At 29.3% G+C, this 22942-nt stretch overlaps 1 protein-coding gene across 7 annotated transcripts in view; it reads left to right on the forward strand.

Moving 5' to 3' along the window:
* trio (trio Rho guanine nucleotide exchange factor) overlaps positions 1–22942 on the forward strand; it is a 570361-nt gene that overhangs the window by 347408 nt on the left and 200011 nt on the right. For all 7 annotated transcript variants that reach the window (XM_074117039.1, XM_074117041.1, XM_074117040.1 and 4 more), the window contains one exon: positions 21381–21572. In XM_074117039.1, coding sequence (XP_073973140.1) covers positions 21381–21572 — 192 coding nt within the window. The remainder of the gene's footprint in view (positions 1–21380; positions 21573–22942) is intronic.

Here is a 22942-nt window from a genome sequence, read left to right on the forward strand (position 1 = left end):
AGTAGCAATATTATCGTGATAATAGGTAATGAAATATGGAAGGTTAAAATTTTCATTCTTTCAATGTACGATACAAATACAGACAAATTTCAAACATCCATATCTCATTTTCTAATGGTCCGATTTTAATGATTTCTTTACTGAATAGTAGAGAATATAAAGCTCCACAAGTGGTACGATTCGCAACGTTTTAGTGATAATAATAGTTGAGATATTGAAGGTTAAAAATAGCTGGTTTTCCAATTACTTAAAATTTTAAACGTTTATATCTCACTTCGTAATGTTCAGATTTTAATGAATTCTTTATGGAATTGTAGAGAAAAGATAGTTCTATCCGCCCCTAAAGTAGCAATATTATCGTGATAATAGGTAATGAAATATGGAAGGTTAAAATTTTCATTCTTTCAATGTACGATACAAATACAGACAAATTTCAGACATCTATATCTCTTTTTCTACTGTTCTGATTTTATTGATTTTTTTACTGAATCGTAGAGAATAGAAAGGTCTATAAGTGGTACGAATCGCAACGTTTTAGTGATCATAATAGTTGAGATATTGAGGGTTAAAATTAGCTGGTTTTCCAATTACTTAAATTTTTAAACGTTTATATCTCACTTCGTAATTTTCAGATTTTAATGAATTCTTTATGGAATTGTAGAGAAAAGATAGTTCTATCCGCCCCTGAAATAGCAATATTCTATTGATAGTAGGTAATGAAATATGGAAGGTTAAAATTTTCATTCTTTCAATGTACGATACAAATACACCCAAATTTCAAACATCTATATCTCTTTTTCTACTGTTCTAATTTTAATGATTTCTTTACTGAATAGTAGAGAATAGAAAGGTCTATAAGTGGTACGATTCGCAACGTTTTAGTGATAATAATAGTTGAGATATTGAAGGTTAAAAATAGCTGGTTTTCCAATTACTTAAAATATTAAACGTTTATATCTCACTTCGTAATGTTCAGATTTTAAGGAATTCTTTATGGAATTGTAGAGAAAAGATAGTTCTATCCGCCCCTAAAGTAGCAATATTATCGTGATAATAGGTAATGAAATATGGAAGGTTAAAATTTTCATTCTTTCAATGTACGATACAAATACAGACAAATTTCAAACATCCATATCTCATTTTCTAATGGTCCGATTTTAATGATTTCTTTACTGAATAGTAGAGAATAGAAAGCTCCACAAGTGGTACGAATCGCAACGTTTTAGTGATAATAATAGTTGAGATATTGAAGGTTATAAATAGCTGGTTTTCCAATTACTTAAAATTTTAAACGTTTATATCTCACTTCGTAATGTTCAGATTTTAAAGAATTCTTTATGGAATTGTAGAGAAAAGATGGTTCTATCCGCCCCTAAAGTAGCAATATTATCGTGATAATAGGTAATGAAATATGGAAGGTTAAAATTTTCATTCTTTCAGTGTACGATACAAATACAGACAAATTTCAAACATCTATATCTCTTTTTCTAATGGTCCGATTTTAATGATTTCTTTACTGAATAGTAGAGAATAGAAAGCTCCACAAGTGGTACGAATCGCAACGTTTTAGTGATAATAATAGTTGAGATATTGAAGGTTAAATATAGCTGGTTTTCCAATTACTTAAAATTTTAAACGTTTATATCTCACTTCGTAATGTTCAGATTTTAATGAATTCTTTATGGAATTGTAGAGAAAAGATAGTTCTATCCGCCCCTAAAGTAGCAATATTATCGTGATAATAGGTAATGAAATATGGAAGGTTAAAATTTTCATTCATTCAATGTACGATACAAATAGAGACAAATTTCAAACATCCATATCTCATTTTCTAATGGTCCGATTTTAATGATTTCTTTACTGAATAGTAGAGAATAGAAAGCTCCACAAGTGGTACGAATCGCAAAGTTTTAGGGATAATAATAGTTGAGATATTGAAGGTTAAAAATAGCTGGTTTTCCAATTACTTAAAATTTTAAACGTTTATATCTCACTTCGTAATGTTCAGATTTTAATGAATTCTTTATGGAATTGTAGAGAAAAGATAGTTTTATCCGCCCCTAAAGTAGCAATATTATCGTGATAATAGGTAATGAAATATGGAAGGTTAAAATTTTCATTGTTTCAATGTACGATACAAATACAGACAAATTTCAAACATCTATATCTCATTTTCTAATGGTCCGATTTTAATGATTTCTTTACTGAATAGTAGAGAATAGAAAGCTCCACAAGTGGTACGAATCGCAACGTTTTAGTGATAATAATAGTTGAGATATTGAAGGTTAAAAATAGCTGGTTTTCCAATTACTTAAAATATTAAACGTTTATATCTCATTTCGTAATGTTCAGATTTTAATGAATTCTTTATGGAATTGTAGAGAAAAGATAGTTCTATCCGCCCCTAAAGTAGCAATATTATCGTGATAATAGGTAATGAAATATGGAAGGTTAAAATTTTCATTCTTTCAATGTACGATACAAATACAGACAAATTTCAAACATCCATATCTCATTTTCTAATGGTCCGATTTTAATGATTTCTTTACTGAATAGTAGAGAATAGAAAGCTCCACAAGTGGTACGAATCGCAACGTTTTAGTGATAATAATAGTTGAGATATTGAAGGTTAAAAATAGCTGGTTTTCCAATTACTTAAAATTTTAAACGTTTATATCTCACTTCGTAATGTTCAGATTTTAAAGAATTCTTTATGGAATTGTAGAGAAAAGATAGTTCTATCCGCCCCTAAAGTAGCAATATTATCGTGATAATAGGTAATGAAATATGGAAGGTTAAAATTTTCATTCTTTCAATGTACGATACAAATACACACAAATTTCAGACATATATATCTCTTTTTCTAATGGTCCGATTTTAATTATTTCTTTACTGAATAGTAGAGAATAGAAAGCTCCACAAGTGGTACGAATCGCAACGTTTTAGTGATAATAATAGTTGAGATATTGAAGGTTAAAAATAGCTGGTTTTCCAATTACATAAAATTTTAAACGTTTATATCTCACTTCGTAATGTTCAGATTTTAATGAATTCTTTATGGAATTGTAGAGAAAAGATAGTTCTATCCGCCCCTAAAGTAGCAATATTATCGTGATAATAGGTAATGAAATATGGAAGGTTAAAATTTTCATTCATTCAATGTACGATACAAATAGAGACAAATTTCAAACATCCATATCTCATTTTCTAATGGTCCGATTTTAATGATTTCTTTACTGAATAGTAGAGAATAGAAAGCTCCACAAGTGGTACGAATCGCAAAGTTTTAGGGATAATAATAGTTGAGATATTGAAGGTTAAAAATAGCTGGTTTTCCAATTACTTAAAATTTTAAACGTTAATATCTCACTTCGTAATGTTCAGATTTTAATGAATTCTTTATGGAATTGTAGAGAAAAGATAGTTTTATCCGCCCCTAAAGTAGCAATATTATCGTGATAATAGGTAATGAAATATGGAAGGTTAAAATTTTCATTGTTTCAATGTACGATACAAATACAGACAAATTTCAAACATCTATATCTCATTTTCTAATGGTCCGATTTTAATGATTTCTTTACTGAATAGTAGAGAATAGAAAGCTCCACAAGTGGTACGAATCGCAACGTTTTAGTGATAATAATAGTTGAGATATTGAAGGTTAAAAATAGCTGGTTTTCCAATTACTTAAAATATTAAACGTTTATATCTCACTTCGTAATGTTCAGATTTTAATGAATTCTTTATGGAATTGTAGAGAAAAGATAGTTCTATCCGCCCCTAAAGTAGCAATATTATCGTGATAATAGGTAATGAAATATGGAAGGTTAAAATTTTCATTCTTTCAATGTACGATACAAATACAGACAAATTTCAAACATCCATATCTCATTTTCTAATGGTCCGATTTTAATGATTTCTTTACTGAATAGTAGAGAATAGAAAGCTCCACAAGTGGTACGAATCGCAACGTTTTAGTGATAATAATAGTTGAGATATTGAAGGTTAAAAATAGCTGGTTTTCCAATTACTTAAAATTTTAAACGTTTATATCTCACTTCGTAATGTTCAGATTTTAAAGAATTCTTTATGGAATTGTAGAGAAAAGATAGTTCTATCCGCCCCTAAAGTAGCAATATTATCGTGATAATAGGTAATGAAATATGGAAGGTTAAAATTTTCATTCTTTCAATGTACGATACAAATACACACAAATTTCAGACATATATATCTCTTTTTCTAATGGTCCGATTTTAATTATTTCTTTACTGAATAGTAGAGAATAGAAAGCTCCACAAGTGGTACGAATCGCAACGTTTTAGTGATAATAATAGTTGAGATATTGAAGGTTAAAAATAGCTGGTTTTCCAATTACATAAAATTTTAAACGTTTATATCTCACTTCGTAATGTTCAGATTTTAATGAATTCTTTATGGAATTGTAGAGAAAAGATAGTTCTATCCGCCCCTAAAGTAGCAATATTATCGTGATAATAGGTAATGAAATATGGAAGGTTAAAATTTTCATTCATTCAATGTACGATACAAATAGAGACAAATTTCAAACATCCATATCTCATTTTCTAATGGTCCGATTTTAATGATTTCTTTACTGAATAGTAGAGAATAGAAAGCTCCACAAGTGGTACGAATCGCAAAGTTTTAGGGATAATAATAGTTGAGATATTGAAGGTTAAAAATAGCTGGTTTTCCAATTACTTAAAATTTTAAACGTTAATATCTCACTTCGTAATGTTCAGATTTTAATGAATTCTTTATGGAATTGTAGAGAAAAGATAGTTTTATCCGCCCCTAAAGTAGCAATATTATCGTGATAATAGGTAATGAAATATGGAAGGTTAAAATTTTCATTGTTTCAATGTACGATACAAATACAGACAAATTTCAAACATCTATATCTCATTTTCTAATGGTCCGATTTTAATGATTTCTTTACTGAATAGTAGAGAATAGAAAGCTCCACAAGTGGTACGAATCGCAACGTTTTAGTGATAATAATAGTTGAGATATTGAAGGTTAAAAATAGCTGGTTTTCCAATTACTTAAAATATTAAACGTTTATATCTCACTTCGTAATGTTCAGATTTTAATGAATTCTTTATGGAATTGTAGAGAAAAGATAGTTCTATCCGCCCCTAAAGTAGCAATATTATCGTGATAATAGGTAATGAAATATGGAAGGTTAAAATTTTCATTCTTTCAATGTACGATACAAATACAGACAAATTTCAAACATCCATATCTCATTTTCTAATGGTCCGATTTTAATGATTTCTTTACTGAATAGTAGAGAATAGAAAGCTCCACAAGTGGTACGAATCGCAACGTTTTAGTGATAATAATAGTTGAGATATTGAAGGTTAAAAATAGCTGGTTTTCCAATTACTTAAAATTTTAAACGTTTATATCTCACTTCGTAATGTTCAGATTTTAAAGAATTCTTTATGGAATTGTAGAGAAAAGATAGTTCTATCCGCCCCTAAAGTAGCAATATTATCGTGATAATAGGTAATGAAATATGGAAGGTTAAAATTTTCATTCTTTCAATGTACGATACAAATACACACAAATTTCAGACATCTATATCTCTTTTTCTAATGGTCCGATTTTAATTATTTCTTTACTGAATAGTAGAGAATAGAAAGCTCCACAAGTGGTACGAATCGCAACGTTTTAGTGATAATAATAGTTGAGATATTGAAGGTTAAATATAGCTGGTTTTCCAATTACTTAAAATTTTAAACGTTTATATCTCACTTCGTAATGTTCAGATTTTAATGAATTCTTTATGGAATTGTAGAGAAAAGATAGTTCTATCCGCCCCTAAAGTAGCAATATTATCGTGATAATAGGTAATGAAATATGGAAGGTTAAAATTTTCATTCTTTCAGTGTACGATACAAATACAGACAAATTTCAAACATCTATATCTCTTTTTCTAATGGTCCGATTTTAATGATTTCTTTACTGAATAGTAGAGAATAGAAAGCTCCACAAGTGGTACGAATCGCAACGTTTTAGTGATAATAATAGTTGAGATATTGAAGGTTAAATATAGCTGGTTTTCCAATTACTTAAAATTTTAAACGTTTATATCTCACTTCGTAATGTTCAGATTTTAATGAATTCTTTATGGAATTGTAGAGAAAAGATAGTTCTATCCGCCCCTGAAATAGCAATATTCTATTGATAGTAGGTAATAAAATATGGAAGGTTAAAATTTTCATTCTTTCAATGTACGATACAAATACACCGAAATTTCAAACATCTATATCTCCTTTTCTACTGTTCTGATTTTATTGATTTTTTTACTGAATCGTAGAGAATAGAAAGGTCTATAAGTGGTACGAATCGCAACATTTTACTGATCATAATAGTTGAGATATTGAAGGTTAAATATAGCTGGTTTTCCAATTACTTAAAATTTTAAACGTTTATATCTCACTTCGTAATGTTCAGATTTTAATGAATTCTTTATGGAATTGTAGAGAAAAGATAGTTCTATCCGCCCCTGAAATAGCAATATTCTATTGATAGTAGGTAATAAAATATGGAAGGTTAAAATATTCATTCTTTCAATGTACGATACAAATAGAGACAAATTTCAAACATCCATATCTCATTTTCTAATGGTCCGATTTTAATGATTTCTTTACTGAATAGTAGAGAATAGAAAGCTCCACAAGTGGTACGAATCGCAACGTTTTAGTGATAATAATAGTTGAGATATTGAAGGTTAAAAATAGCTGGTTTTCCAATTAATTAAAATTGTAAACGTTTATATCTCACTTCGTAATGTTCAGATTTTAATGAATTCTTTATGGAATTGTAGAGAAAAGATAGTTCTATCCGCCTATAAAGTAGCAATATTATCGTGATAATAGGTAATGAAATATGGAAGGTTAAAATTTTTATTCCTTCAATGTACGATACAAATACACATAAATTTCAAACATCTATATCTCATTTTCTAATGGTCCGATTTTAATGATTTCTTTACTGAATAGTAGAGAATACAAAGCTCCAAAAGTGGTACGAATAGCAACGTTTTAGTGATAATAATAGTTGAGATATTGAAGGTTAAAAATAGCTGGTTTTCCAATTACTTAAAATTTTAAACTTTTATATCTCACTTCGTAATGTTTAGATTTTAATGAATTCTTTATGGAATTGTAGAGAAAAAATAGTTCTATCCGCCCCTAAAGTAGCAATATTATCGTGATAATAGGTAATGAAAATTGGGAGGTTAAAATTTTCATTCTTTCAATGTACGATACAAATACACACAAATTTCAAACATCTATATCTCTTTTTCTAATGGTCCGATTTTAATGATTTCTTTACTGAATAGTAGAGAATAGAAAGCTCCACAAGTGGTACGAATCGCAACGTTTTAGTGATAATAATAGTTGAGATATTGAAGGTTAAAAATAGCTGGTTTTCCAATTACTTAAATTTTTAAACGTTTATGTCTCACTTCATAATTTTCTGATTTTAATGAATTCTTTATGGAATTCTAGAAAAAAGATAGTTCTATCCGCCCCTGAAATAGCAATATTCTATTGATAGTAGGTAATGAAATATGGAAGGTTAAAATTTTCATTCTTTCAATGTACGATACAAATACACACAAATTTCAAACATCTATATCTCTTTTTCTAATGGTCCGATTTTAATGATTTCTTTACTGAATAGTAGAGAATAGAAAGCTCCACAAGTGGTACGAATCGCAACGTTTTAGTGATAATAATAGTTGAGATATTGAAGGTTAAAAATAGCTTGTTTTCCAATTACTTAAAATATTAAACGTTTATATCTCACTTTGTAATGTTCAGATTTTAATGAATTCTTTATGGAATTGTAGAGAAAAGATAGTTCTATCCGCCCCTAAAGTAGCAATATTATCGTGATAATAGGTAATGAAATATGGAAGGTTAAAATTTTCATTCTTTCAATGTACGATACAAATACAGACAAATTTCAAACATCCATATCTCATTTTCTAATGGTCCGATTTTAATGATTTCTTTACTGAATAGTAGAGAATAGAAAGCTCCACAAGTGGTACGAATCGCAACGTTTTAGTGATAATAATAGTTGAGATATTGAAGGTTAAAAATAGCTGGTTTTCCAATTACTTAAAATTTTAAACGTTTATATCTCACTTCGTAATGTTCAGATTTTAAAGAATTCTTTATGGAATTGTAGAGAAAAGATAGTTCTATCCGCCCCTAAAGTAGCAATATTATCGTGATAATAGGTAATGAAATATGGAAGGTTAAAATTTTCATTCTTTTAATGTACGATACAAATACACACAAATTTCAGACATCTATATCTCTTTTTCTAATGGTCCGATTTTAATTATTTCTTTACTGAATAGTAGAGAATAGAAAGCTCCACAAGTGGTACGAATCGCAACGTTTTAGTGATAATAATAGTTGAGATATTGAAGGTTAAATATAGCTGGTTTTCCAATTACTTAAAATTTTAAACGTTTATATCTCACTTCGTAATGTTCAGATTTTAATGAATTCTTTATGGAATTGTAGAGAAAAGATAGTTCTATCCGCCCCTAAAGTAGCAATATTATCGTGATAATAGGTAATGAAATATGGAAGGTTAAAATTTTCATTCTTTCAGTGTACGATACAAATACAGACAAATTTCAAACATCTATATCTCTTTTTCTAATGGTCCGATTTTAATGATTTCTTTACTGAATAGTAGAGAATAGAAAGCTCCACAAGTGGTACGAATCGCAACGTTTTAGTGATAATAATAGTTGAGATATTGAAGGTTAAATATAGCTGGTTTTCCAATTACTTAAAATTTTAAACGTTTATATCTCACTTCGTAATGTTCAGATTTTAATGAATTCTTTATGGAATTGTAGAGAAAAGATAGTTCTATCCGCCCCTGAAATAGCAATATTCTATTGATAGTAGGTAATAAAATATGGAAGGTTAAAATTTTCATTCTTTCAATGTACGATACAAATACACCGAAATTTCAAACATCTATATCTCCTTTTCTACTGTTCTGATTTTATTGATTTTTTTACTGAATCGTAGAGAATAGAAAGGTCTATAAGTGGTACGAATCGCAACATTTTACTGATCATAATAGTTGAGATATTGAAGGTTAAATATAGCTGGTTTTCCAATTACTTAAAATTTTAAACGTTTATATCTCACTTCGTAATGTTCAGATTTTAATGAATTCTTTATGGAATTGTAGAGAAAAGATAGTTCTATCCGCCCCTGAAATAGCAATATTCTATTGATAGTAGGTAATAAAATATGGAAGGTTAAAATATTCATTCTTTCAATGTACGATACAAATAGAGACAAATTTCAAACATCCATATCTCATTTTCTAATGGTCCGATTTTAATGATTTCTTTACTGAATAGTAGAGAATAGAAAGCTCCACAAGTGGTACGAATCGCAACGTTTTAGTGATAATAATAGTTGAGATATTGAAGGTTAAAAATAGCTGGTTTTCCAATTAATTAAAATTGTAAACGTTTATATCTCACTTCGTAATGTTCAGATTTTAATGAATTCTTTATGGAATTGTAGAGAAAAGATAGTTCTATCCGCCTATAAAGTAGCAATATTATCGTGATAATAGGTAATGAAATATGGAAGGTTAAAATTTTTATTCCTTCAATGTACGATACAAATACACATAAATTTCAAACATCTATATCTCATTTTCTAATGGTCCGATTTTAATGATTTCTTTACTGAATAGTAGAGAATACAAAGCTCCACAAGTGGTACGAATAGCAACGTTTTAGTGATAATAATAGTTGAGATATTGAAGGTTAAAAATAGCTGGTTTTCCAATTACTTAAAATTTTAAACGTTTATATCTCACTTCGTAATGTTTAGATTTTAATGAATTCTTTATGGAATTGTAGAGAAAAGATAGTTCTATCCGCCCCTAAAGTAGCAATATTATCGTGATAATAGGTAATGAAATATGGGAGGTTAAAATTTTCATTCTTTCAATGTACGATACAAATACACACAAATTTCAAACATCTATATCTCTTTTTCTAATGGTCCGATTTTAATGATTTCTTTACTGAATAGTAGAGAATAGAAAGCTCCACAAGTGGTACGAATCGCAACGTTTTAGTGATAATAATAGTTGAGATATTGAAGGTTAAAAATAGCTGGTTTTCCAATTACTTAAATTTTTAAACGTTTATGTCTCACTTCGTAATTTTCTGATTTTAATGAATTCTTTATGGAATTCTAGAAAAAAGATAGTTCTATCCGCCCCTGAAATAGCAATATTCTATTGATAGTAGGTAATGAAATATGGAAGGTTAAAATTTTCATTCTTTCAATGTACGATACAAATACACACAAATTTCAAACATCTATATCTCTTTTTCTAATGGTCCGATTTTAATGATTTCTTTACTGAATAGTAGAGAATAGAAAGCTCCACAAGTGGTACGAATCGCAACGTTTTAGTGATAATAATAGTTGAGATATTGAAGGTTAAAAATAGCTTGTTTTCCAATTACTTAAAATATTAAACGTTTATATCTCACTTCGTAATGTTCAGATTTTAATGAATTCTTTATGGAATTGTAGAGAAAAGATAGTTCTATCCGCCCCTAAAGTAGCAATATTATCGTGATAATAGGTAATGAAATATGGAAGGTTAAAATTTTCATTCTTTCAATGTACGATACAAATACAGACAAATTTCAAACATCCATATCTCATTTTCTAATGGTCCGATTTTAATGATTTCTTTACTGAATAGTAGAGAATAGAAAGCTCCACAAGTGGTACGAATCGCAACGTTTTAGTGATAATAATAGTTGAGATATTGAAGGTTAAAAATAGCTGGTTTTCCAATTACTTAAAATTTTAAACGTTTATATCTCACTTCGTAATGTTCAGATTTTAAAGAATTCTTTATGGAATTGTAGAGAAAAGATAGTTCTATCCGCCCCTAAAGTAGCAATATTATCGTGATAATAGGTAATGAAATATGGAAGGTTAAAATATTCATTCTTTCAATGTACGATACAAATAGAGACAAATTTCAAACATCTATATCTCCTTTTCTACTGTTCTGATTTTATTGATTTTTTTACTGAATCGTAGAGAATAGAAAGGTCTATAAGTGGTACGAATCGCAACATTTTACTGATCATAATAGTTGAGATATTGAAGGTTAAATATAGCTGGTTTTCCAATTACTTAAAATTTTAAACGTTTATATCTCACTTCGTAATGTTCAGATTTTAATGAATTCTTTATGGAATTGTAGAGAAAAGATAGTTCTAACCGCCCCTGAAATAGCAATATTCTATTGATAGTAGGTAATAAAATATGGAAGGTTAAAATATTCATTCTTTCAATGTACGATACAAATAGAGACAAATTTCAAACATCCATATCTCATTTTCTAATGGTCCGATTTTAATGATTTCTTTACTGAATAGTAGAGAATAGAAAGCTCCACAAGTGGTACGAATCGCAACGTTTTAGTGATAATAATAGTTGAGATATTGAAGGTTAAAAATAGCTGGTTTTCCAATTACATAAAATTTTAAACGTTTATATCTCACTTCGTAATGTTCAGATTTTAATGAATTCTTTATGGAATTGTAGAGAAAAGATAGTTCTATCCGCCCCTAAAGTAGCAATATTATCGTGATAATAGGTAATGAAATATGGAAGGTTAAAATTTTCATTCATTCAATGTACGATACAAATAGAGACAAATTTCAAACATCCATATCTCATTTTCTAATGGTCCGATTTTAATGATTTCTTTACTGAATAGTAGAGAATAGAAAGCTCCACAAGTGGTACGAATCGCAAAGTTTTAGGGATAATAATAGTTGAGATATTGAAGGTTAAAAATAGCTGGTTTTCCAATTACTTAAAATTTTAAACGTTTATATCTCACTTCGTAATGTTCAGATTTTAATGAATTCTTTATGGAATTGTAGAGAAAAGATAGTTTTATCCGCCCCTAAAGTAGCAATATTATCGTGATAATAGGTAATGAAATATGGAAGGTTAAAATTTTCATTGTTTCAATGTACGATACAAATACAGACAAATTTCAAACATCTATATCTCATTTTCTAATGGTCCGATTTTAATGATTTCTTTACTGAATAGTAGAGAACAGAAAGCTCCACAAGTGGTACGAATCGCAACGTTTTAGTGATAATAATAGTTGAGATATTGAAGGTTAAAAATAGCTGGTTTTCCAATTACTTAAAATTTTAAACGTTTATATCTCACTTCGTAATGTTTAGATTTTAATGAATTCTTTATGGAATTGTAGAGAAAAGATAGTTCTATCCGCCCCTAAAGTAGCAATATTATCGTGATAATAGGTAATGAAATATGGGAGGTTAAAATTTTCATTCTTTCAATGTACGATACAAATACACACAAATTTCAAACATCTATATCTCTTTTTCTAATGGTCCGATTTTAATGATTTCTTTACTGAATAGTAGAGAATAGAAAGCTCCACAAGTGGTACGAATCGCAACGTTTTAGTGATAATAATAGTTGAGATATTGAAGGTTAAAAATAGCTGGTTTTCCAATTACTTAAAATTTTAAACGTTTATATCTCACTTCGTAATGTTCAGATTTTAATGAATTCTTTATGGAATTGTAGAGAAAAGATAGTTCTATCCGCCCCTAAAGTAGCAATATTATCGTGATAATAGGTAATGAAATATGGAAGATTAAAATTTTCATTCATTCAATGTACGATACAAATAGAGACAAATTTCAAACATCCATATCTCATTTTCTAATGGTCCGATTTTAATGATTTCTTTACTGAATAGTAGAGAATAGAAAGCTCCACAAGTGGTACGAATCGCAAAGTTTTAGTGATAATAATAGTTGAGATATTGAAGGTTAAAAATAGCTGGTTTTCCAATTACTTAAAATTTTAAACGTTTATATCTCACTTCGTAATGTTCAGATTTTAATGAATTCTTTATGGAATTGTAGAGAAAAGATAGTTCTATCCGCCCCTAAAGTAGCAATATTATCGTGATAATAGGTAATGAAATATGGAAGGTTAAAATTTTCATTCTTTCAATGTACGATACAAATACACACAAATTTCAAACATCTATATCTCTTTTTCTAATGGTCCGATTTTAATGATTTCTTTACTGAATAGTAGAGAATAGAAAGCTCCACAAGTGGTACGAATCGCAACGTTTTAGTGATAATAATAGTTGAGATATTGAAGGTTAAAAATAGCTGGTTTTCCAATTAATTAAAATTGTAAACGTTTATATCTCACTTCGTAATGTTCAGATTTTAATGAATTCTTTATGGAATTGTAGAGAAAAGATAGTTCTATCCGCCTATAAAGTAGCAATATTATCGTGATAATAGGTAATGAAATATGGAAGGTTAAAATTTTTATTCCTTCAATGTACGATACAAATACACATAAATTTCAAACATCTATATCTCATTTTCTAATGGTCCGATTTTAATGATTTCTTTACTGAATAGTAGAGAATACAAAGCTCCACAAGTGGTACGAATAGCAACGTTTTAGTGATAATAATAGTTGAGATATTGAAGGTTAAAAATAGCTGGTTTTCCAATTACTTAAAATATTAAACGTTTATATCTCACTTCGTAATGTTCAGATTTTAATGAATTCTTTATGGAATTGTAGAGAAAAGATAGTTCTATCCGCCCCTAAAGTAGCAATATTATCGTGATAATAGGTAATGAATTATGGAAGGTTAAAATTTTCATTCTTTCAATGTACGATACAAATACAGACAAATTTCAAACAAACATATCTCATTTTCTAATGGTCCGATTTTAATGATTTCTTTCCTGAATAGTAGAGAATAGAAAGCTCCACAAGTGGTACGAATCGCAACGTTTTAGTGATAATAATAGTTGAGATATTGAAGGTTAAATATAGCTGGTTTTCCAATTACTTAAAATATTAAACGTTTATATCTCACTTCGTAATGTTCAGATTTTAATGAATTCTTTATGGAATTGTAGAGAAAAGATAGTTCTATCCGCCCCTAAAGTAGCAATATTATCGTGATAATAGGTAATGAATTATGGAAGGTTAAAATTTTCATTCTTTCAATGTACGATACAAATACAGACAAATTTCAAACAAACATATCTCATTTTCTAATGGTCCGATTTTAATGATTTCTTTACTGAATAGTAGAGAATAGAAAGCTCCACAAGTGGTACGAATCGCAACGTTTTAGTGATAATAATAGTTGAGATATTGAAGGTTAAAAATAGCTGGTTTTCCAATTACTTAAAATTGTAAACGTTTATATCTCACTTCGTAATGTTCAGATTTTAATGAATTCTTTATGGAATTGTAGAGAAAAGATAGTTCTATCCGCCCCTAAAGTAGCAATATTATCGTGATAATAGGTAATGAAATATGGAAGGTTAAAATTTTTATTCCTTCAATGTACGATACAAATACAGACAAATTTCAAACATCTATATCTCTTTTTCTAGTGGTCCGATTTTAATGATTTCTTTACTGAATAGTAGAGAATAGAAAGCTCCACAAGTGGTACGAATCGCAACGTTTTAGTGATAATAATAGTTGAGATATTGAAGGTTAAAAATAGCTGGTTTTCCAATTACTTAAAATTTTAAACGTTTATATCTCACTTCGTAATGTTCAGATTTTAATGAATTCTTTATGGAATTGTAGAGAAAAGATAGTTCTATCCGCCCCTAAAGTAGCAATATTATCGTGATAATAGGTAATGAATTATGGAAGGTTAAAATTTTCATTCTTTCAATGTACGATACAAATACAGACAAATTTCAAACAAACATATCTCATTTTCTAATGGTCCGATTTTAATGATTTCTTTACTGAATAGTAGAGAATAGAAAGCTCCACAAGTGGTACGAATCGCAACGTTTTAGTGATAAAAATAGTTGAGATATTGAAGGTTAAATATAGCTGGTTTTCCAATTACTTAAAATTTTAAACGTTTATATCTCACTTCGTAATGTTCAGATTTTAATGAATTCTTTATGGAATTGTAGAGAAAAGATAGTTCTATCCGCCCCTAAAGTAGCAATATTATCGTGATAATAGGTAATGAAATATGGAAGGTTAAAATTTTTATTCCTTCAATGTACGATACAAATACACACAAATTTCAAACATCTATATCTCATTTTCTAATGGTCGGATTTTAATGATTTCTTTCCTGAATAGTAGAGAATAGAAAGCTCCACAAGTGGTACGAATCGCAACGTTTTAGTGATAATAATAGTTGAGATATTGAAGGTTAAAAATAGCTGGTTTTCCAATTACATAAAATTTTAAACGTTTATATCTCACTTCGTAATGTTCAGATTTTAATGAATTCTTTATGGAATTGTAGAGAAAAGATAGTTCTATCCGCCCCTAAAGTAGCAATATTATCGTGATAATAGGTAATGAATTATGGAAGGTTAAAATTTTCATTCTTTCAGTGTACGATACAAATACAGACAAATTTCAAACAAACATATCTCATTTTCTAATGGTCCGATTTTAATGATTTCTTTACTGAATAGTAGAGAATAGAAAGCTCCACAAGTGGTACGAATCGCAACGTTTTAGTGATAATAATAGTTGAGATATTGAAGGTTAAAAATAGCTGGTTTTCCAATTACTTAAAATTGTAAACGTTTATATCTCACTTCGTAATGTTCAGATTTTAATGAATTCTTTATGGAATTGTAGAGAAAAGATAGTTCTATCCGCCCCTAAAGTAGCAATATTATCGTGATAATAGGTAATGAAATATGGAAGGTTAAAATTTTTATTCCTTCAATGTACGATACAAATACAGACAAATTTCAAACATCTATATCTCTTTTTCTAATGGTCCGATTTTAATGATTTCTTTCCTGAATAGTAGAGAATAGAAAGCTCCACAAGTGGTACGAATCGCAACGTTTTAGTGATAATAATAGTTGAGATATTGAAGGTTAAATATAGCTGGTTTTCCAATTACTTAAAATATTAAACGTTTATATCTCACTTCGTAATGTTCAGATTTTAATGAATTCTTTATGGAATTGTAGAGAAAAGATAGTTCTATCCGCCCCTAAAGTAGCAATATTATCGTGATAATAGGTAATGAATTATGGAAGGTTCAAATTTTCATTCTTTCAATGTACGATACAAATACAGACAAATTTCAAACATCTATATCTCATTTTCTAATGGTCCGCTTTTAATGATTTCTTTACTGAATAGTAGAGAATAGAAAGCTCCACAAGTGGTACGAATCGCAACGTTTTAGTGATAATAATAGTTGAGATATTGAAGGTTAAAAATAGCTGGTTTTCCAATTAATTAAAATTGTAAACGTTTATATCTCACTTCGTAATGTTCAGATTTTAATGAATTCTTTATGGAATTGTAGAGAAAAGATAGTTCTATCCGCCTATAAAGTAGCAATATTATCGTGATAATAGGTAATGAAATATGGAAGGTTAAAATTTTTATTCCTTCAATGTACGATACAAATACACATAAATTTCAAACATCTATATCTCATTTTCTAATGGTCCGATTTTAATGATTTCTTTACTGAATAGTAGAGAATACAAAGCTCCACAAGTGGTACGAATAGCAACGTTTTAGTGATATTAATAGTTGAGATATTGAAGGTTAAAAATAGCTGGTTTTCCAATTACTTAAAATATTAAACGTTTATATCTCACTTCGTAATGTTCAGATTTTAATGAATTCTTTATGGAATTGTAGAGAAAAGATAGTTCTATCCGCCCCTAAAGTAGCAATATTATCGTGATAATAGGTAATGAATTATGGAAGGTTAAAATTTTCATTCTTTCAATGTACGATACAAATACAGACAAATTTCAAACAAACATATCTCATTTTCTAATGGTCCGATTTTAATGATTTCTTTACTGAATAGTAGAGAATAGAAAGCTCCACAAGTGGTACGAATCGCAACGTTTTAGTGATAAAAATAGTTGAGATATTGAAGGTTAAATATAGCTGGTTTTCCAATTACTTAAAATTTTAAACGTTTATATCTCACTTCGTAATGTTCAGATTTTAATGAATTCTTTATGGAATTGTAGAGAAAAGATAGTTCTATCCGCCCCTAAAGTAGCAATATTATCGTGATAATAGGTAATGAAATATGGAAGGTTAAAATTTTTATTCCTTCAATGTACGATACAAATACACACAAATTTCAAACATCTATATCTCATTTTCTAATGGTCGGATTTTAATGATTTCTTTCCTGAATAGTAGAGAATAGAAAGCTCCACAAGTGGTACGAATCGCAACGTTTTAGTGATAATAATAGTTGAGATATTGAAGGTTAAATATAGCTGGTTTTCCAATTACTTAAAATATTAAACGTTTATATCTCACTTCGTAATGTTCAGATTTTAATGAATTCTTTATGGAATTGTAGAGAAAAGATAGTTCTATCCGCCCCTAAAGTAGCAATATTATCGTGATAATAGGTAATGAATTATGGAAGGTTAAAATTTTCATTCTTTCAATGTACGATACAAATACAGACAAATTTCAAACAAACATATCTCATTTTCTAATGGTCCGATTTTAATGATTTCTTTACTGAATAGTAGAGAATAGAAAGCTCCACAAGTGGTACGAATCGCAACGTTTTAGTGATAATAATAGTTGAGATATTGAAGGTTAAAAATAGCTGGTTTTCCAATTACTTAAAATTGTAAACGTTTATATCTCACTTCGTAATGTTCAGATTTTAATGAATTCTTTATGGAATTGTAGAGAAAAGATAGTTCTATCCGCCCCTAAAGTAGCAATATTATCGTGATAATAGGTAATGAAATATGGAAGGTTAAAATTTTCATTGTTTCAATATAAGATACAAATACGCAGAAATTTCAAACATCTATATCTCTTTTTCTAATGGTCCGATTTTAATGATTTCTTTCCTGAATAGTAGAGAATAGAAAGCTCCACAAGTGGTACGAATCGCAACGTTTTAGTGATAATAATAGTTGAGATATTGAAGGTTAAATATAGCTGGTTTTCCAATTACTTAAAATATTAAACGTTTATATCTCACTTCGTAATGTTCAGATTTTAATGAATTCTTTATGGAATTGTAGAGAAAAGATAGTTCTATCCGCCCCTAAAGTAGCAATATTATCGTGATAATAGGTAATGAATTATGGAAGGTTAAAATTTTCATTCTTTCAATGTACGATACAAATACAGACAAATTGCAAACATCTATATCTCTTTTTCTAATGGTCCGATTTTAATGATTTCTTTACTGAATAGTAGAGAATAGAAAGCTCCACAAGTGGTACGAATCGCAACGTTTTAGTGATAATAATAGTTGAGATTTTGAAGGTTCAATATAGCTGGTTTTCCAATTACTTAAAATTTTAAACGTTTATATCTCACTTCGTAATGTTTAGATTTTAATGAATTCTTTATGGAATTGTAGAGAAAAGATAGTTCTATCCGCCCCTAAAGTAGCAATATTATCGTGATAATAGGTAATGAAATATGGAAGGTTAAAATTTCCATTGTTTCAATGTACGATACAAATACAGACAAATTGCAAACATCTATATCTCTTTTTCTAATGGTCCGATTTTAATGATTTCTTTACTGAATAGTAGAGAATAGAAAGCTCCACAAGTGGTACGAATCGCAACGTTTTAGTGATAATAATAGTTGAGATTTTGAAGGTTCAATATAGCTGGTTTTCCAATTACTTAAAATTTTAAACGTTTATATCTCACTTCGTAATGTTTAGATTTTAATGATTTCTTTATGGAATTGTAGAGAAAAGATAGTTCTATCCTCCCCTAAAGTAGCAATATTATCGTGATAATAGGTAATGAAATATGGAAGGTTAAAATTTCCATTGTTTCAATGTACGATACAAATACAGACAAATTGCAAACATCTATATCTCTTTTTCTAATGGTCCGATTTTAATGATTTCTTTACTGAATCGTAGAGAATAGAAAGCTTCACAAGTGGTACGAATCGCAACGTTTTAGTGATAATAATAGTTGAGATTTTGAAGGTTAAAAATAGCTGGTTTTCCAATTACTTAAAATTTTAAACGTTTATATCTCACTTCGTAATGTTTAGATTTTAATGAATTCTTTATGGAATTGTAGAGAAAAGATAGTTCTATCCGCCCCTAAAGTAGCAATATTATCGTGATAATAGGTAATGAAATATGGAAGGTTAAAATTTTCATTGTTTCAATGTACGATACAAATACAGACAAATTGCAAACATCTATATCTCTTTTTCTAATGGTCCGATTTTAATGATTTCTTTACTGAATCGTAGAGAATAGAAAGCTCCACAAGTGGTACGAATCGCAACGTTTTAGTGATAATAATAGTTGAGATATTGAAGGTTAAAAATAGCTGGTTTTCCAATTACTTAAAATTTTAAACGTTTATATCTCACTTCGTAATGTTCAGATTTTAATGAATTCTTTATGGAATTGTAGAGAAAAGATAGTTCTATCCGCCCCTAAAGTAGCAATATTATCGTGATAATAGGTAATGAAATATGGAAGGTTAAAATTTTCATTGTTTCAATGTACGATACAAATACAGACAAATTTCAAACATCTATATCTCCTTTTCTAATGGTCCGATTTTAATGATTTCTTTACTGAATCGTAGAGAATAGAAAGCTCCACAAGTGGTACGAATCGCAACGTTTTAGTGATAATAATAGTTGAGATATTGAAGGTTAAAAATAGCTGGTTTTCCAATTACTTAAAATTTTAAACGTTTATATCTCACTTCGTAATGTTCAGATTTTAATGAATTCTTTATGGAATTGTAGAGAAAAGATAGTTCTATCCGCGCCTGAAATAGCAATATTCTATTGATAGTAGGTAATGAAATATGGAAGGTTAAAATTTTCATTGTTTCAATATAAGATACAAATACGCAGAAATTTCAAACATCTATATCTCTTTTTCTAATGGTCCGATTTTAATGATTTCTTTACTGAATCGTAGAGAATAGAAAGCTCTATAAATGATATGAATCGCGTTGTTTTACTGATAATAATAGTTGAGATACAGAAGGTTAAAAATAGCTGGTTTTCCATTTACTTTGGCTTTTAAACGTATATATCTCACTTTGGCTCGTCATGGTTCTGGTAAAAAATTGCAAGAATTTAATTTAACACGAACTTATAATTCAGTAAAAATGCCAAGTTTGGAGAACATTTTGTCATTTATTAGCAAAAGAAAATTGGTAGGCCATATAGCTAGTCCGTGAAAAACTCTGACCACCACAAGGTAATGTTTTTTCAATATAAATACGTTTAGAAGTTCTGCTCACAATAGGGAATGGACAATATAAAACATGTCCACCAACGGCCGACATGTTCGTTCATGTTTGCTGTTTTTGAGTTTGCGGGTGGTGGTGGGGGGGTGGGACAAAAAACTATGGCTATCAGTTTCACTGATAGTGAAGCCTGCCGCTGCCAAACTATGTTAGTTGCTCGCTTTCTCTCTCTCTCTCTCTCTCTCTCTCTCTCTCTCTCTCTAGAGTGGTCGCTTTGGCAGCTTCACTGCTCATCTGTTACTGCAGTGAGTGAGAGAGTAGGGAGTAAGAGTGAGAGGGAGAATATTGAAAAAGTTTTCACCCTGATGATTTATTAATCCGGCAATTTTGGATTTTAAATTATCACCAAAAAATATCCGATTTGTCCGAAGAAAATTAGTATTTAAAAAAATGGATTGTAATATAATAATTGTTTGTCTGTCCACATCCACCGTAACTCGCTTAAGAGTTAAAGCTTAAGGGTTATCGGTTAAGTTAAGTGTTAAGTTGTCATACTCACGTGACTTTCTCTTTCCTAGTTATAAAAAGAAAAATTCTCAAAAGAAGTCAATTTTTGGGTCCTTCATAAAGACTTAAGATTATTATTGGAAGTCTAAAGTACATCGTACTGAGGAAGAAGATAGATTCAGAGTTAATCGGGTGGTTGATTGGTTGTTAAGAGTGTTGAAATGTATCAGAAAACTTTTATTTTAGACCAGTTGGGCTAGAATTGTTGAGAGGTGAAGTTTAATAGAGCGAAGTAAAAGCAGCATCCTGAACTGAGCTGTATCAAAGTGGAATGCAGTTAGTGCACTCATATTTATATATGTTTATTGCATCTGCAGGCACTTTTACTGCAACGGAGACTGCGCAGTAGATGATTACTTTTTTATTATTATTTTTCAATTACTTTTCTTAAAAAAAAACAAAATATTAATTTTTCTTTTCATCTGTTTTCTTACAGAATACCTATAGAAACGCTGAGAAACTGTTGTCAGCTGCTGAAGAACTTGCTCAGACTGGCGAGTGTAACGCTCAGGAGATCTATTCAGTCGCACAGGAACTGGAAGGACACGTCACATCCTTTGCTGGCCGTGTGGAACAGCGCAGGCGTCGTCTAGATTTAGCCGTACTTTTCTACACGCATGAAAAAGAGGTAGGCCTAAGTGTTTTTTTTAGCTTTATTTTTCTTGAATAATATTGTTGTCGATTCGGTTAATGGGAGGATGAAGTTAGGAGGTTAGGAAGTCTCGTAAATGTGTGCTTTTAGGCCTAAGAGTTTGCCTAGGTGTTCGCTAAACCCAATTATAGAAACGCCTTCGGCAGGCACTAGGTTTTTGATCGTTTAGGGCAGGGATCCCCCAAACTTTTTACACAGGGGGGCCAAATCACTGTCCCTCAAAATCGTTGGAGGGCCAGAATATAAAAATCCCTATGCACACTGCACATATATTATTTTAAAGTCGGGTTATGAAAATCTACACTCAACCAATCAGAGCGTTTCAAACAACATTTTTGGCAAATTCTGTTGCAGTTAAAAGTAAAGGTTGGCTTTTCTCTTGTCATTGACAACCCGAGAATTTCGAGTTGCAAAAATGTTCGAGTTTAGTGAAAATCGTGAAGGATTTTTCTGGGCTGGTCATGCTTCTAAATAGCAAATAGTTATTTATTTAACAAGTGTGGAAAATACTTAACACTCGAGTTAAATATTATATTTTTTCTGCAACCATTAGATTTATTAACTAAAAAAATTAAAAATTTCATTTTTACAGTCTACAAAAAGTAATTTATTTATTATAAACATTTATTGTTATATTACAATTATTTACATTACTTACGTATTTACATTACTTATTACATTTTCTGCTGTTTCTTTTATTGATGGAGGAGTGTTTTCTAAACAGGAATCACTAGAATCCATTTTAAATTTCTATAATGTAACACTATAACCTTTTTAACTGTTATAATTAAAAATATCTAATTATTTATTAAAATATTATTTTTATTTCTATATTCCTTTCAATTTTTATTTTATTTCTTTAATATTCGTTTTTTAATTATTTAGTTACGTTAAATAAGCTTATTAAAGTTTTACAGAAAATATTTATGTTAATAACAAAACTTCTTATATCAAGGAAGCACAATAAAGTTTTTCCACTGACTAGTGAGGAAAGTGACACTAATGGGAATTTTTCCCCACTAGTGTGGGAAGTTGGGCATTACACAGCTGATTTTAATTGAGTAATGAGAACATTCCTACATGGTTGCAGAAAAAAAGTTTTTTTATTACAAGAATCTAAATTAAAACGAACTTATAATTCAGTAAAAATGCCAAGTTTAGAGAACATTGGCCATTTATTAGCAAAAAAAAAAAAAAAAAAACAGGAACAAATAGAATATTTAAAATAAAGTACAAGTAAATTTAAATCACCAAACTGCCCAGTATTTCTGTGGGAACTATGGGCCTGCTTTTGGCTAATGAGATGGTCTAATGTCCGGTTTAGTTATAGTGCTTTGCCTTTCTTC

Source organism: Rhodnius prolixus, unplaced genomic scaffold (assembly GCF_049639745.1).
Source record: "Rhodnius prolixus isolate KJV_2025 unplaced genomic scaffold, Rpr scaffold_2, whole genome shotgun sequence".
In the NCBI taxonomy this organism is placed as follows: Eukaryota; Metazoa; Arthropoda; class Insecta; order Hemiptera; family Reduviidae; genus Rhodnius; species Rhodnius prolixus.